The sequence below is a fragment of the Lampris incognitus genome, chromosome 18, assembly GCF_029633865.1.
Source record: "Lampris incognitus isolate fLamInc1 chromosome 18, fLamInc1.hap2, whole genome shotgun sequence".
Taxonomy (NCBI): Eukaryota; Metazoa; Chordata; class Actinopteri; order Lampriformes; family Lampridae; genus Lampris; species Lampris incognitus.
In genome coordinates this window covers 20,858,148-20,872,372 of record NC_079228.1, presented here as the reverse complement: position 1 = coordinate 20,872,372, position 14,225 = coordinate 20,858,148, and the positions used below count along the sequence as shown (strand labels likewise).

General features: G+C 42.9%; 1 protein-coding gene across 1 annotated transcript in view; it reads left to right on the top strand.

The window, feature by feature from the left end:
- Nucleotides 1–212: 212 nt before the first annotated feature.
- Nucleotides 213–14,225, top strand: part of ppp1r9a (protein phosphatase 1, regulatory subunit 9A) — a 69,907-nt gene continuing 55,894 nt past the window's right edge. The window contains exon 1 of the mRNA XM_056297988.1: nucleotides 213–1,610. Within this exon, the coding sequence (XP_056153963.1) occupies nucleotides 213–1,610 (1,398 nt within the window). The remainder of the gene's footprint in view (nucleotides 1,611–14,225) is intronic.

Sequence of the window (14,225 nt, the reverse complement as noted above, 5' to 3'; positions counted from 1 at the left end):
TTTGTACTGCCATTTGTAATGTGTCTGTGTGTGTGAGTATCTAGCTAACCTCTCGCGTTGTCTGTCCTAGGTGTGAATGGACCAGAAGGAAGTATAAAATCAACGGGATCGGATTAGGCAGTGCTGCAGTAGGTCACACGATAATATACCCTCCCATATTCTAATGAGGCCACGGCGATGCTGACATCTCCTTGGACTCCAAATACTTCAACATGCTGAAGACGGAGGCCTCAGGAGAGAGGACCACTCTCCGGAGTGCCTCCCCCCACCGTAACGCCTACAGGGCTGAGTTCCAGGCTCTGAAGAGGGCCTTTGACCAGCCTCAAATCGATGGCAACTCCAAACCCAAAGACCCCGAACGGGTCAAGCAGCCAAGGGGACGTCAGTATGGCGCTCATGTCAGCCGCATCAAGGACATGTTCATGCAAATGGGTTCAGAGAACACGGGTGCTAAGACCAGGGGTCGTGACGAATCCTCTCCACAAAAAATGATCAAGCCCACCAACTTCATCAACAAGGCAGATGGATCAGTGATGAAGCTCCAGCATTCTTCTTCAGTGGAAAGGGTTGGGGTTGCAGGGGCAAAGTTCTCAGAAACACGAAAGCTATTCGAACAGCAGTCACGTGACCAGTCCCAGTCACCAGTCTACCCCTATGGACGTGACAAGAGGGGTTCCCACGAACACCTGGATGAGTGGCGAGGTGCGAGGTCCAACCGAGGTAGCACAGATTCCTTGGATTCCCTGTGCTCCAGAACAGAGGCATCCTCACCAACTGTTAGTCAGCTTAGCGCTGTTTTTGAAAATGCAGACCACTACGAAAAGGGGATGCCCCATAGAGGGGTCAGCAAACGTGCCCTGTACTCACCAGATAGTTTCCAACACCAAGGAGGTGATCTCAGCGAGGATGATTCTCGCCACTCTCCGGTGCGTGGAACCTATCGGAACTGGATAGGGGGCAAGGTCCCTGTGTCCTCATCCTCTGAAGACCTTTTGAGCCCCAGTCCTCAGGCAGAGACTGTGGATCTCAAACCAGTCCCCCAAGAGGAGGAACACCAGGAGAAAGCAGAAAAGGCTGGAGAGATCACAGAGAGTGACGGGACCTATTTGGATGGGGCCACAACAAATGGAAGCCAGGTTAATGGATCTTGTGAAGAGGAGGTCAAACTTTCAAAAACAAATTACTCCACTGAGGCTCTAGGGGTGTCCGAAACTACAGAGCCAATTGGCAATGCTGTGATTGGTGATAAAGCTCTTGAGAACACCACCCCTGAACCTCTACTCACCACAGCCACACTGGTGAGAGAAAGCCAGGATGAAGTAGATGCTCCCAGGGAAGAGAAGTCCCCAAAGTCCCTTGAAGACCAGGTAGAGGAACCCGATGAGGACTACACTGGAAATGAGCGAGTTATTTTCAACGCAGATGGGGACGCCTGTTATCAAGGTTGGGGGGAGAGCTGTACAGATCCTGAGGATGACCTTTATGGAGATGATGATGACATTGCCTACGACCCCGGCTCAGAGCTCACAGAGATTCCTGGTCTTCCAGAAGAAAACCAAGACGATGTCCCTCCAAAGCGAAAGATTCGCTTTAGCGCCGCCCCCATGACAGTAAGTACGGTGATTGTCAGAACAATTAGAACAAGTTGGAGAACGAGAACAAGTTAGAACAACAAAACGGCATTCAAAGCGTGCCCCCCCCCCCCAAGACTTGCTTGACTTTTTATTTTTAGGTACTGGTAAACTACTAATTGGACTTAGCTACGGCGTTTTGACATTAATGATTATAAAGTTATATATTAATTGCATAACGTGATGTGACTTAAGCAATCACTCTCTTGCTGTATCCATGGAAGCCCTCTGTAGTGGACTTACTATGTAATTGTTAGGAAGATCTTTCTGAATCACTCTGCAGTAGGTATCATAGTAACCCATCATATACTATTATCGTCTCTGATGTCAGGAGGATTAAGGGGAGCATTAGACATTATAAGCGTGTTTTGTATGTCGTTAAGCCTTCTGTGTAGATTGGTAGGGATGGACTCAGCAGTGGCTGTGGATCCAAAGCATTTATACTGTGCATCACTTAAGGTTTCCTCAAGGAATGGAGAGGTGATAATTAACTGCACAATGTGGTTTTCGCTTCTGAAATATTGCTTCTGCACTGAGCAATAATGCAACCAGGATGCCAGCACAGTTCCCACAGAGCATGATCTCTCTTGTGATAGGTCACTTCCTCAATGAGAATTGAATTAGAAGTCAGTACACAGACATGTCTGGGGATTACAGTGGTTGACACAATTTAATTGAATAATCTGTCTTGAAAAAAGGTTTCTGTGTACTTTTAAAAAAAAAAAGCTTTTGGTAGAGAGTTGCACATAATAGTCAGTGCTGCTTATGAACTGGAAAGATTGGACATGGACGATTATGGTAAGCAATATCTTAACGCTATTCAATAAATAAAAAAGCTCAAGTTTTTTTTAGTGGCAACTGAGCTTTTGTGCGATGTTGAGATCTGTGGGGGGAAAAAGGCTATATCGTGTGTAATGAAGTTAATTTTATCTCATAAATGCATGTATGTGTGAGTCTAGTGTGCTAAGGTGTGTGTGTGTGCGCGCACGTAAGCATGGATGCTTGCGTGTGTGCATACATGTGAGGGGAACACGAGGAGTACATATGAAGGATTTAGAGCTAAAACAAACATTCCACAGGTCGAGGATCAATCTTATTAGCATGCTGTAAAGAACCAGAACAATTAGCCCAGTTATGCTGGAGGAGATAAACTCTCTGCTGTAACATGTGCATGACTGTGTCCCTTCCCCTCTCTTCTCAGAATTGAAGCCATGATTTTGCACAGAAGCAAACAAATACATATAAGCACACATGCACCCAAACACGTATTTCCATTCCCCTTCCTCTTAAGAATTGCAAGCCTCTTGAGGAAACTCGCGTTACATCAAATCATCATGTTGTCATATTCACACACAATGTTCACCGCTCATCTCAGATTCCTAAAGCAGGGACTTCGTTTTAATCACATTACATGATAAGTAACATTATACTGTCTGCTACTACTTTATTCCATTGAAGGATATCTAGAACAAGGTTTGACAGTGTGAAAAATGGGCTTCACTGTGTGCAATGTTGTGGAAGGTGTCCCCCCAGTACTCTCATTATACAGTGAATATGGGGCACAAACCACAAAGCTTGTTGTCCAATTATAAGTTGAACAAGCAGGGAATATGCTTGTCTTTTCCTGTGTCATTTCAGCATAACTATTACGGGGCTACACATACACGCGTGCACACACACGCACACGCACACACACACACACACACACACACACACATTCATGTATACAACATACGCACGCATATACCCATAAACATATGCTAATATATGCACCCCTCCCACCTCTCCAACACACGCCCCTCCTCTCGCCTCATAAGGAACAAACAGGGTTCTGTCTTTTGTTCGCCTCTCTGTTGAAAGAGACAAAGCTATTTTCTCGCCCCTCTGCCAAGCTAACCCCACACGAGACCAGCTTGACCCCTGTGGGAGGAGACTGTGAAGAAGACATTGAAGGCTGTCTTATAATCTTATACTTAACAACCCCCTCCCCTTTTGGGTAACATTTCTAACTACTGCCCCTTAAAGCAGATAAATCATTCCAACATCCCAGCTTTGAAAAGCCTTGTTAATTTGAAAATCATCACAACAGTTGCAGGGAAAGATGGCACACCACCTGGCTTTGACAACATATTGTAAACACACAGTCACCTGTCTTTCTCCTTAAAGCCCCCAAAAGAGATGCTGGGTGGTCCGGGGGGCAATGCTTGCCCTCGATGACACTGACTTCACACATCAAGAGAATATAAAACAATGTGTTCAAATACCAGACAACTTATTTATTTAATTCAGTGGACATCTCCACACTCATCTACTCAGCCATGAGATCATGACCCAGGCAGAAGTGATGCTAGTGGGCCAGACTGAGGCAGAGGCAGAGGCAGCCTCTGATGCCTACAGGCGCTGACCTATAAAAGATAATCAGTTTCTGTGTTCATTTAAGTAACGCGTCTTAATCATTGGCATTGCAACCTCTGGCTTGGTTGTTCACTAGCAAGTCCACAGTCCCGCTTGATGTAGTGGGATTTAAGCAGACATAGTTCTTGTAGATACTTTCAATTCAGTGGTGTGAGGCTATGGCACTTCAGCCCGATGCTGTCAATGATTTGAAATTGAGGACGAGATGTTTGATCTGCAGGCATTGCACAGTTATCAGTGGGATTTCTGTTCCCATGTTGAGCGCTCGGATTTTTTGAGGTCTTTCATACCGCCGATTCCCATCTCTTCATCAGACATGGATCCCAAGTGGATTTCAACATCTCTCACTCTGGTGTTAGCAGTGCGCTCCAATTTCCTGTTGTTGTTCCATTTATTTCTTCTGTTTGTTTTTTTTTCTCTTTCTTTTCTATTTTGTGAGAGTGATTTCTGCAAGTGCTAGAAGCTGCTATGAACCAGAGTCAAATTCCTCGTGTGTATAGGCACGCTTGGCCAATAAAGCTGATTCTTATTCTGATTATTGTTGAGGGCTGAGGGTTTTGCACTCTGTGGTACATCACTCCAGTACTGCAAAATGGAAGTTCCCTCACTTGCCATGAAGCTAAATCATTAAGTAGGCGGCATGGTGGCCCAATGGTTAGCACTGTTGCCTCACAGCAAGAAGGTCCTGGGTTCGAATCCTGGGGTTGTCCAACATTGGGGGTCATCCCAGGTCGTCCTCTGTGTGGAGTTTACATGTTCTCCCCGTGTCTGCGGTGTGTTTGCTCCGGTTTCCCCCACCATCAAAAAGACATGCATGTTAGGGTTAGTATTCCTGTCTTTGCACCTGACCAAGGCATGGCAAGACGAACTGGATTTGGTCCCCGGGTGCTACATGGTGGCTGTTCACTGCTCTTAGCTACACAGGTAGAATAGGTTAAATGCAGGGCATAATTTCCTCACGGGGATTAATAAAGTATATCAAAATAAAAAAAAATAAATGTCACTCTTGTCTCATTTTCCTCTCACCTCCTGTACATGAATGCAGGGTCGGACTGGGAACAAAATTCAGCCCTGGCAATTTTTGTCTGGCATCCTTTTTCCTCAACATACACACTAATGAGTTGCATAAAGCAATATCAGGCTATTTACAACATATAGGCTAAGCAATAGGTATCAAGTTGGCACCCTAACAACAAGTATACTTAAAGGGTTTCATAAAATAATGTGATAAAGAAATAGCCTAAAGGAAAAGTCAGCACCCAAAGAGGCGCACTTTGGATTTTATTCATTTGGCAATGGGAAACCAAACTCTTGACACACTTATGCTACAATCCGTAACTTAAACAAAACAAATATGACATAATCATATGTCATGAATGTAGTCTATGACAAAATAGTCAAACTCACTTTTCATACTGGACATGTAGACCCAGCCTAATGATGATCTGGAAATGTGTCTGAAAATGGAAATTAATTAACAGCACTCTATTTATAGTCAATCATCCGACACTGTTCGCAGCTTCCTTCCATCCTTCCATTATCCAAACTGCTTATCCTTACTCAGGGTCATGGGGATGCTGGAGCCTATCCCAGCAGTCATTGGGCAGCAAATGGGAGACACCCTGGACAGGCCATCAGTCCATCACAGGGCCGTGTTTGTAGCTTATCTGATACAATTCACACATCAGGTTTAACAGTCAGGATTTCATGTTACTGACACTATTTAAACAGGTTCATTCACTGCTATTGTCAGGCTGTGACAAGCATCATGCCTGCACCCTATTGGAGCGGACCCAGAGTGACTTATCAGCTGAGCCATAATACCACTCTCACCTTGACATAAAAAACAGCATAGCACAGTGAATAGAATAGCATGTCCTTCCTATAAGCAATGAGAAGACGTCTCATCAGTGGCCTCGGTATTTTTGAATAAATGTGTTAACTTGAAACATTTTTCAGCATCAGTCTTGAGTTTTTTTTCTCTCTCTGACCTTTTCTGCTCTACCTTTTCACTTTCTGAGACTTATCCATTTCAGGGCTAGCTTTATTTTCAATTCGAACTGATAATTTGTAGTTTCCATGCATTCTGTCTTGATTTGATTATTTCCGGCTTGACCTCTGACAGTACATGGATGGACACATCCACTTGAAGGGTTGGGGGAGGACGAGGGTAGGACTTTCTGCACCTGCCTTACACTATAGGTAGCCTGTTGACAGCTGAGACCGTATAACCCCCAATCAAATGGGCTGTTCCAACATCAAGTGGGCCGCAGCCGACAGGTAGATTTTTTTTTTCTTCCCCACAATTTTTTCCCACATTGCTGGCCTTGCGGCCCATCTGGCATTTGCCAGAGGTGCCAGATTGCTAGTCCAAGCCTGCATGAATGACATTTATGCTGTTGTAAAATGAGATTTATTTTTTCATAAATGTTGAAATGAGGACATTTCATCTGAAGAGAGGGAAGAATGTGAGATTAGATTTATTTTTGAGAAGAATTTTTTGACGATTATTTTATTTTGGTATTGGTTGGCTGTTTTATATGATTTGATCAATGGTTCATGATTTGATAAATATATTCTTTATATGTTTATGTAAATTAGGAACTATATCACACTATGCAGCTTGTCTGTAGTGTTTAGGATAGTTTAGATTGGGCGGAATGATACGCTGCACAGTGAAACGTTCTATCAAGTTTGTTGTCGGTGTTCTGGGGTCCTTCGGTTTTTCTTCAGATATTAAGTACAGGTAGTTCCCGGGTTACGAACGAGTTCTGTTTTTGAGTTTGTTCTTATGTCGAATTTGTATGTAAATCGGAATAGTTACGTACAGGGCATCCGGTTAGCATGGCGGTCTATTCCTTTGTCTACCCACACGGGGATCGCCGGTTTGAATCCCCAAGTTACCTCTGGCTTGGTCGGGTGTTCCTACAGACACAATTGACCGTTTCTGCGTGTGGGAAGCCGGATGTGGGTATATGTCCTGGTCGCTGCACTGTAGCCTCCTCTGGTCGATTTTTTTTTTTTTTAGATAATAGGCTTTACGACAGTCAGTTTGTAAGTAGGATGTTTGTAAACCGAAATTAGAAATGAGAATGAGAACACGAGAGGGTTTGAAAACAAGAAAAGGAGGAGGAATATCTTGAATTGCTCAAGCGGTGCTATTCAGTCATTGGGTACAGAGGAGACGTATCTTGTAAGAATGATGGCCATGTCTGTGAATGTTCTCATTCATCCAGGTCATAGTTATCCAAAGGAATTGAATCAGGTGCAACTGGGCTTGGTTATATATCTGTGAAGACGTTTCGCCTCTCATCCAAGAGGCTTCATCAGTTCATGCCTTTCTGACTAGACCAAGCTAGTCTGACTGGCAGGTGATGAAACTCAGATATTTAGCCTCTTGGATTCGTTATCAGAGCTATTGATGTCAATGACTTTTTTGTGTTCCGATGTTTAGCAACGACAGTCATGTTCCGATGTCTAAATATCTGAGTTTCATCACCAGCCAGTCAGACTAGCTTGGTCTAGTCAGAAAGGCACAAACTGATGAAGCCTCTTGGATGAGAGGTGAAACGTATTCACGGATATATAACCAAGTCCAGTTGCACTTGATTCAATTCCTTTGGATAATGATGGCCATGTAAAGATAAGACAGGATTTTCAAGGACCCACATGAAATCAGAAAATTTGTAATGGGAAAACTTGACGATGTACACTCGATCAGGGTAACTAGAAGCCCTTAAGATTAAGGTCCCGCTGTATGACTTACTTCCCACTCGGATTAAAAGCAAATAAGAAGGGAGTGATAAGTGGCGTGTCGCTGGCTGAGTTGCAGACTATAAAGTCAAGCTCAACTGGGTCTTCTTTCCCCGCTGATTCTGCCAAGCCTGTACACACAGCCCTTGGCGGTAGTTTCGCTTGATAGTAGGTAGGGGTGTTGCAAGTGTGTGTGAGGCAAGAGGAATGATTAGATTCCAAGAAGGACGACAGTAAGTCTGTGTTTGACTTTTGAAGGGGAATTGCCAGAAGGAGTGTCCCTTGATTATGTGAGTTACAGGGTGAGGCCATATGAGAGACCTCCTGTCAGATTTTTTTGCTGTCAAGAATATGGACATGTTGCAGCAGTATGTAATGAAGTAAGAAAATATGGGAGATGTGGGAAGGACAACTGTAATGTGGAAGATTGTAAAGTTGAGAAATCGCAAACAAAGTGCCTGAACTGCAAGGGACATCATGATACGGGTTCAGCACATTGTCCAAAAAGAATGAAGAGAAAATGAATAAGATGAGACCAGAAAAGGGGTTATGGTATGCTGAAGCTGCTAAAAGAATAGAGAGAAATAATGAGACTGGTGTGAGACAAGAACCTAAGGAGGACAAGTCAGTCAGGAAGCATGCTTGGTTACTTTTTTGAGGACCAGATGAAGTTTTCTGCATTTTTGGCAATGATAATTAACTGTACTAGAGTAGAGTAGAAAGAAAATCAGAGGAAATTAACATAATTGTGGATACAGCAAGGATATTTCTGGGTGTTGTAGGAGTTTCTGGAGAAGGTGTGCAGCAGCTGCTGAGAGAGACTTTTAGGCCCTCTCAGAAACCTAAGAAATAACTGGTTTAATTGAGAAGACATGAGTTTTTTTTTTTTTAGTAAATAGACATTCTGGTCCACTCACCATTCCAGTTGGTGGAGGTAATGCATGAAATCGTTGTCCGCCAACCGCCAGTAAAGCTACAACAGAAGATGGAAGAAGACGAAGCTGTCGCTGTGCTGTTACTTACCCATGACCTGAGATAGATTTAATAAATTAATTGTTAATGCTAAAAGTACAGCAGCGTTACACTTTTTTTGATGGACCAATTTTTATTTTTGTCTGTCAGGCTGAAGGTCTATGGACCACAAAAAGATAGCCCTTCATAACATGTACACTGCAGCAGGAAGTTTGCTGCCAAGTACTCATTCTTCCCACAAGCGGAGAAGGCCTGAGCAACGAGTACCTCAGGAAATCCTAAGGGCTTCAGCCGCTCAATGGCTTCCTTATCCTGGGATGTACTCTCTATTAATATTTCTTCCACAAGGGGAGTTAACTGCCATGGGACCAGTCAGACTGAAGAGCTATGTACCACAAAATTTTGTTTCTTAATAACATGTACACTGCAACAAGAAGTTTGCTGCCAAGTACTCATTCTTAATAATAATAATAATGATGGATTAAACTTATATAACACTTTACCTTGACACACAAAGTGCGTCATGGTGAAGTGGATAAACTCACCTCAACCACCACCAAAGTGCAGCACCCGCCTGGATGATGCACGGCAGCCATTTTGTACCAGAATGCTCACCACGCATCAGTTTGAGCCGGAGAGGGAGGGAATTATTGAACGAATTACACGAAGGGGTGATTAGGTGGCCAGATGGAGAGAGCCAGGTTGGGAATTTTTGTCAGGACACTGGGGACCCCCTACTTTTTGCGATAACTGCCATGAGATCTTTAATGATCACAGTGAGTCAGGACCTCAGTTTAACATCTCATCCGACGGACAGCATCTCTTATAGCAGTGTCCCCATCATTGCACTGGGATTTTTTTTTATTTTTTAGAACCAGGAGGAAGACTGCCCACTACTGGCCCACCAACACCACTTCCAGCAGAAACTCATTTTCCCGGGAGGTCTCCCATTCAAACACTAGCCAAGCCCACACCTGCTTAGCTTCTGTTATTTAGCAGAAACGGTACATGTTGGTATAGCTGGGTTTTTTTCCAACTGCGAAGAAGACCTGAATAACGAGTTCCTCAGGAAATCCGAAGGGCTTCAGCCGCTCAAAGACATCATTATTCTGGGGTGTAATCTTGATATAGTTAATATTTCTTCCACAAGGGGAGTTAACTGCCACTGGACCAATTTTTTTGCCTGTCAGGCTGAACCGCTGAAGGTCTATAGACCACAAAAAGATGGCTCTTAATGAGATGTACACTGCAACAGGAAGTTTGCTGCCAAGTACACCTTCTTCCCACAAGCGAAGAAGGCCTGAATACGAGTTCCACGGGAAATCCTAAGGAATGCAGCTGCTCAATGGTTTCACTGTCCTGGGATGTAATCTCAATATAGTTTATATTTCTTCCACAAGAGGATTTACCTGCCATTAGACTCATTTTTTATTTCTGTCTGTCAAACTGAAGGTCTATCGCAAAAAGCTGGCTCATAATGAGATGTACACTGCAACAGGAAGTTTGCTGCCAAGTATCTACTCTTCTCACAAGTGAAGAAGGCCTGAATAACGAGTTCCTTAGGAAATGTTAAGGGCTTCAGCCACTCAATCGCTTCCTTATCCTGGGATGTAATCTCTATAGTTAATATTTCTTCCACAAGGGGAGTTAACTGCCATTGGACCAATTTTGATTTGTGTCTGCCAGACTGAAGGCCTGTAGAACACAAAAGGTGGCTCCCAATAAGATGTACACTACAACAGGAAGTTTGCTGCCAAGTACTCATTATTCCCACAAGCGAAGAAGGCCTGAATACGAGTTCCTTGAGAAATCCCAAGGGCTTCGGCTGCTCAATGGTTTCATTATCCCGGGATGTAATCTCGATTTAGTCACTATTTCTTCCACAAGAGGAGTTACTGCCACTGGACTAAATTTTTTTTTTCTGGTAGACTGAAGGTCTATAGACGACAAAAACATGGCTCTTAATAAACATGTACACTGTAACAGGAAGTTTGCTGCCAAGTAATCCTCCTTAATAATAATAATTATTATTATAATAAATAAACAATTATGAGAATGACTGTGGACGTAAATTGATATATGTACAACTTGAACCTTTTCACCCGTTTGCTGGTATGTGCAGGTGAAAGTTTGTCGACAATTCTGTGCATGTCGTTGACGTTTATCCATTGTAAAAATATGCCGTTGTCAATAGCACACGCCAACAATCAGGAAACTTATACGACCGCTGCAGTAGAAACCGGAAGTCAGTGGACTGCACTTATGCACAGTGTCTTGTAGGGACGCCCGGCCAAGCCGAAGATAACACAGCGATTCCCGTGTTGGTAGGCAACGGAATAGACCGCTATGCTACCCGGACGCCCTGAGGTTTTTGTTTTTGTTTTTGTTTTTTTCATAAATGTTGAAATGAGGACATTTCATCTGAAGAGAGGGGAAAATGTAAGATGAAATTGTGAAGAATTGTTTTGAAGATTCTAATTTTGGCATTGTTTGGATGTTTTGTATGATTTGATTAATGGTTCATGATTTGATAAATATATTCTTTAAAATTTTACTTGCACAGTTGTGAGTGTGTGAAGAACCTCTCGTGGTTGCGCTTATTCAAAGCCTTCGAACAACGTTCGTTGTCGCGAGTGCCACTCCCTCTCTCCATTCATTATCTACCTCGCTCGACCAATGCTGTCCGAGCGAAGTCAACAGTGCGCATCCGCCACTCACATCTACGGTTACGTCAGATCGGGCAGTGATAGTGTCAAAACCAAAACATTATTCGGGAATGAGTCTTGAAAGTAAACGAGAAGTGTGTTGTATTTGGCAAGCCAGCAAATCATTCACTGCTGATGTCAGCACAGGAGAAATGGAGGAGCACTTGATGAACCAAAAGGATTTGCCTTATTCTCCTCACCGCCATGCGGAAGTGCCATGGTCTCCAATATTAAAACTCCACTATAAAAATACAATTTCAAGAGTAAGCTTAATCACAGTCACAGATAGAAACCATCAGTAGCTACAATAAAACATTCCCCATGGCTGAGCTATGTTTTCTTACTGTTGCCTGTGAATGAAAGTCAGTCAATCAGCAGAGCAACAATTCGCCTTGATTCAATTCATATCATGAAAACCCAGATGGTTAAACCCATTTGAAGTCATTTAATAAGGGCTATGAAATTATGATAGCCTGATCTCTATCATTTCACGTCACACTTGGTTGCTTTCATGTGAGAGTCCGCCAAGGAGGCTGCGCATCCACAGGCTGACAGGCAAAACGTTTTTATGAGGTAGATTTATTTATTTATTTTTAGCTTGGGCGCTGCATATTAAGAACTTTTTCTTTTCCATATTTCCCGTTCAATCAACTTGGGCGCTGTGCAAAAGTCGTATAATGGCAGGAAAAACACTGGTTTTTCTGTCTGTGTGTGCATTTTCCTTATCCCGGTAGGTGAAAATAGGGATTTGTCGTCAAGTTGGAGCACCTGAGAAGGGGAGATACGCAGGCCTGGTGGAGATCAGCACTCTGCTGAGTGCACTCCTCTAGACGTGTGGAATGGAGCGTCAGCCGAGCAGTCATAGAAATAGTTATTAAACCGCTCTCCACGTTGTCTGTTAGTGAATCAAAGAGACTTGGGTTTTATCTGTTAAATTTGGTTGCTTCATCGTCAATGGAATGCTGGGTAGTAAGGATGGATGGGTATGTCCTATGATAATATGTCGTACATTGTTTGCAATGGTTTTGAAGGTACAGGTTTTTTTGGGGGTTTTTTTTTTTTTACAAGTGTTTTATGGTTTGATAGCCTTTTTGACTGTCGTGTGTGTCTTTAAAATTGTGATGTTGCTTTTTTTCTTGTTTTAATTCTTAATGCATAACTCTATAGTCTCTGTTTTCTAAAATGATAAACATTTGAGGCTTCTTTGTTTAGTACCCTGTATTGAAAGCATTTGAGGTCACCTATCTGACTTACTTGGCAAGGACTGATACTATGTCCATGCTTTCAGATTAGGTCACATCACAGGCTTTTGGTTGCAAAAACAATATGAAAACACATGCTCTATGTGCATTTACCCCATGTGGTATGGCCTCTAGCTGCTGTGCATCCAACTTGACAGATGCATCTAATTCATCAAGAGAAATTCAGTGACATTTAAAATAAAAAAAGCTACATAACACCCAACAGACCTCACGCTTAAACAGATAAACATTCTTTTCAGAGAATTTGGTGCTCTTTTGGTGCTCATGATAAAAATAACCAACGGTGGTCGACAGCTTTTTTGCCAGAATATAACCCGCCGCCTATGTGACAGTTTAAATCCACCAACATTGCTTATGTTTTTCATCAACATGCAGCAGCCTTCAGCATCTGTGCCATGCGAAAAACATTATAATCTGGAGTGCCATCTAACATTTTTATTCTAGCTCAAATGAGATGGCCCCATGCCAGGGCTGTGTTTTTTGATGGAAAGGATTACTCTACTTTCAGGCAGTTAGTCTTTCTGGTCCATAATGTATGTGCAACAACATTGCTCAAGTCTTGGACCCAATATTGACATGGATTTTAGCAATCTCATGTGCATGCAACTGTATTTAGGTCTACATTTTACCGCATTGCTACATCTTAACCACCCTTAATATACTTTAATATGCTGTTTCATCAGCTTTGGATGTCTTTTCGGGTAAAAACGTCCTTTCCTAAACCCATAAACTGTCCTGTTGATCAAAAACATATGCAGTTTAAGAGTCAATATCTGTTACACAATCCTTTACAAGCAGCTAGACTGAAAAAACAAATGCTACACAATACTATGCCGCATTGTTTTCATGAAACCTAACCATTTGCAGAACTTTATAAACATCGCCATCTGTCGCCAACATCTTGTAAGCCTTTTCCCTTTCCATGATAGCCTTTATTCCAGTATTTTGCTTCTGTGTGCTCAGTCAAGCTGGCCACGAGGCTGTCAGCCTCCTAGTTATGCAATGTGTGACTGGGCATAATGGGATAGAATAGGGTTTGATGAGGGAGAGTTCAGTGATGAAGCCAATGCACAAAGCTGAACCAACACTCTGTTACCCTTTTTCCCCTACGGGGTCGTGCCATGCTGTGCCGTGAAGTCACAAGCGTGAATCCTTTTCCATTTCATTAGCGCACTTGGGGAAACAGATTCCAACTGTGAAAGATTTCCACCCTTCTCAGCCCCACTGGTCACCTGGTGCTGGCCATTTTTGAAAGGGACCATGGGGGTAGGCCTGAATATTATCCTTTAACTGTCACTCAGTGCCAATATCAACATAAACAAGAGACATATTTCCAACAAGTTCAGCATATATGACCAGCAATCAACTTTTCAACAAGTTAGCTGTTTGGGTTATTTGCCATGGAGGTGTATTTGGTGGCATTGTTTTGAGTTTTTTCTCCCCCCTTTTTTTCTCCCTAATTGCATCTGGCCAATCACCACACTCTT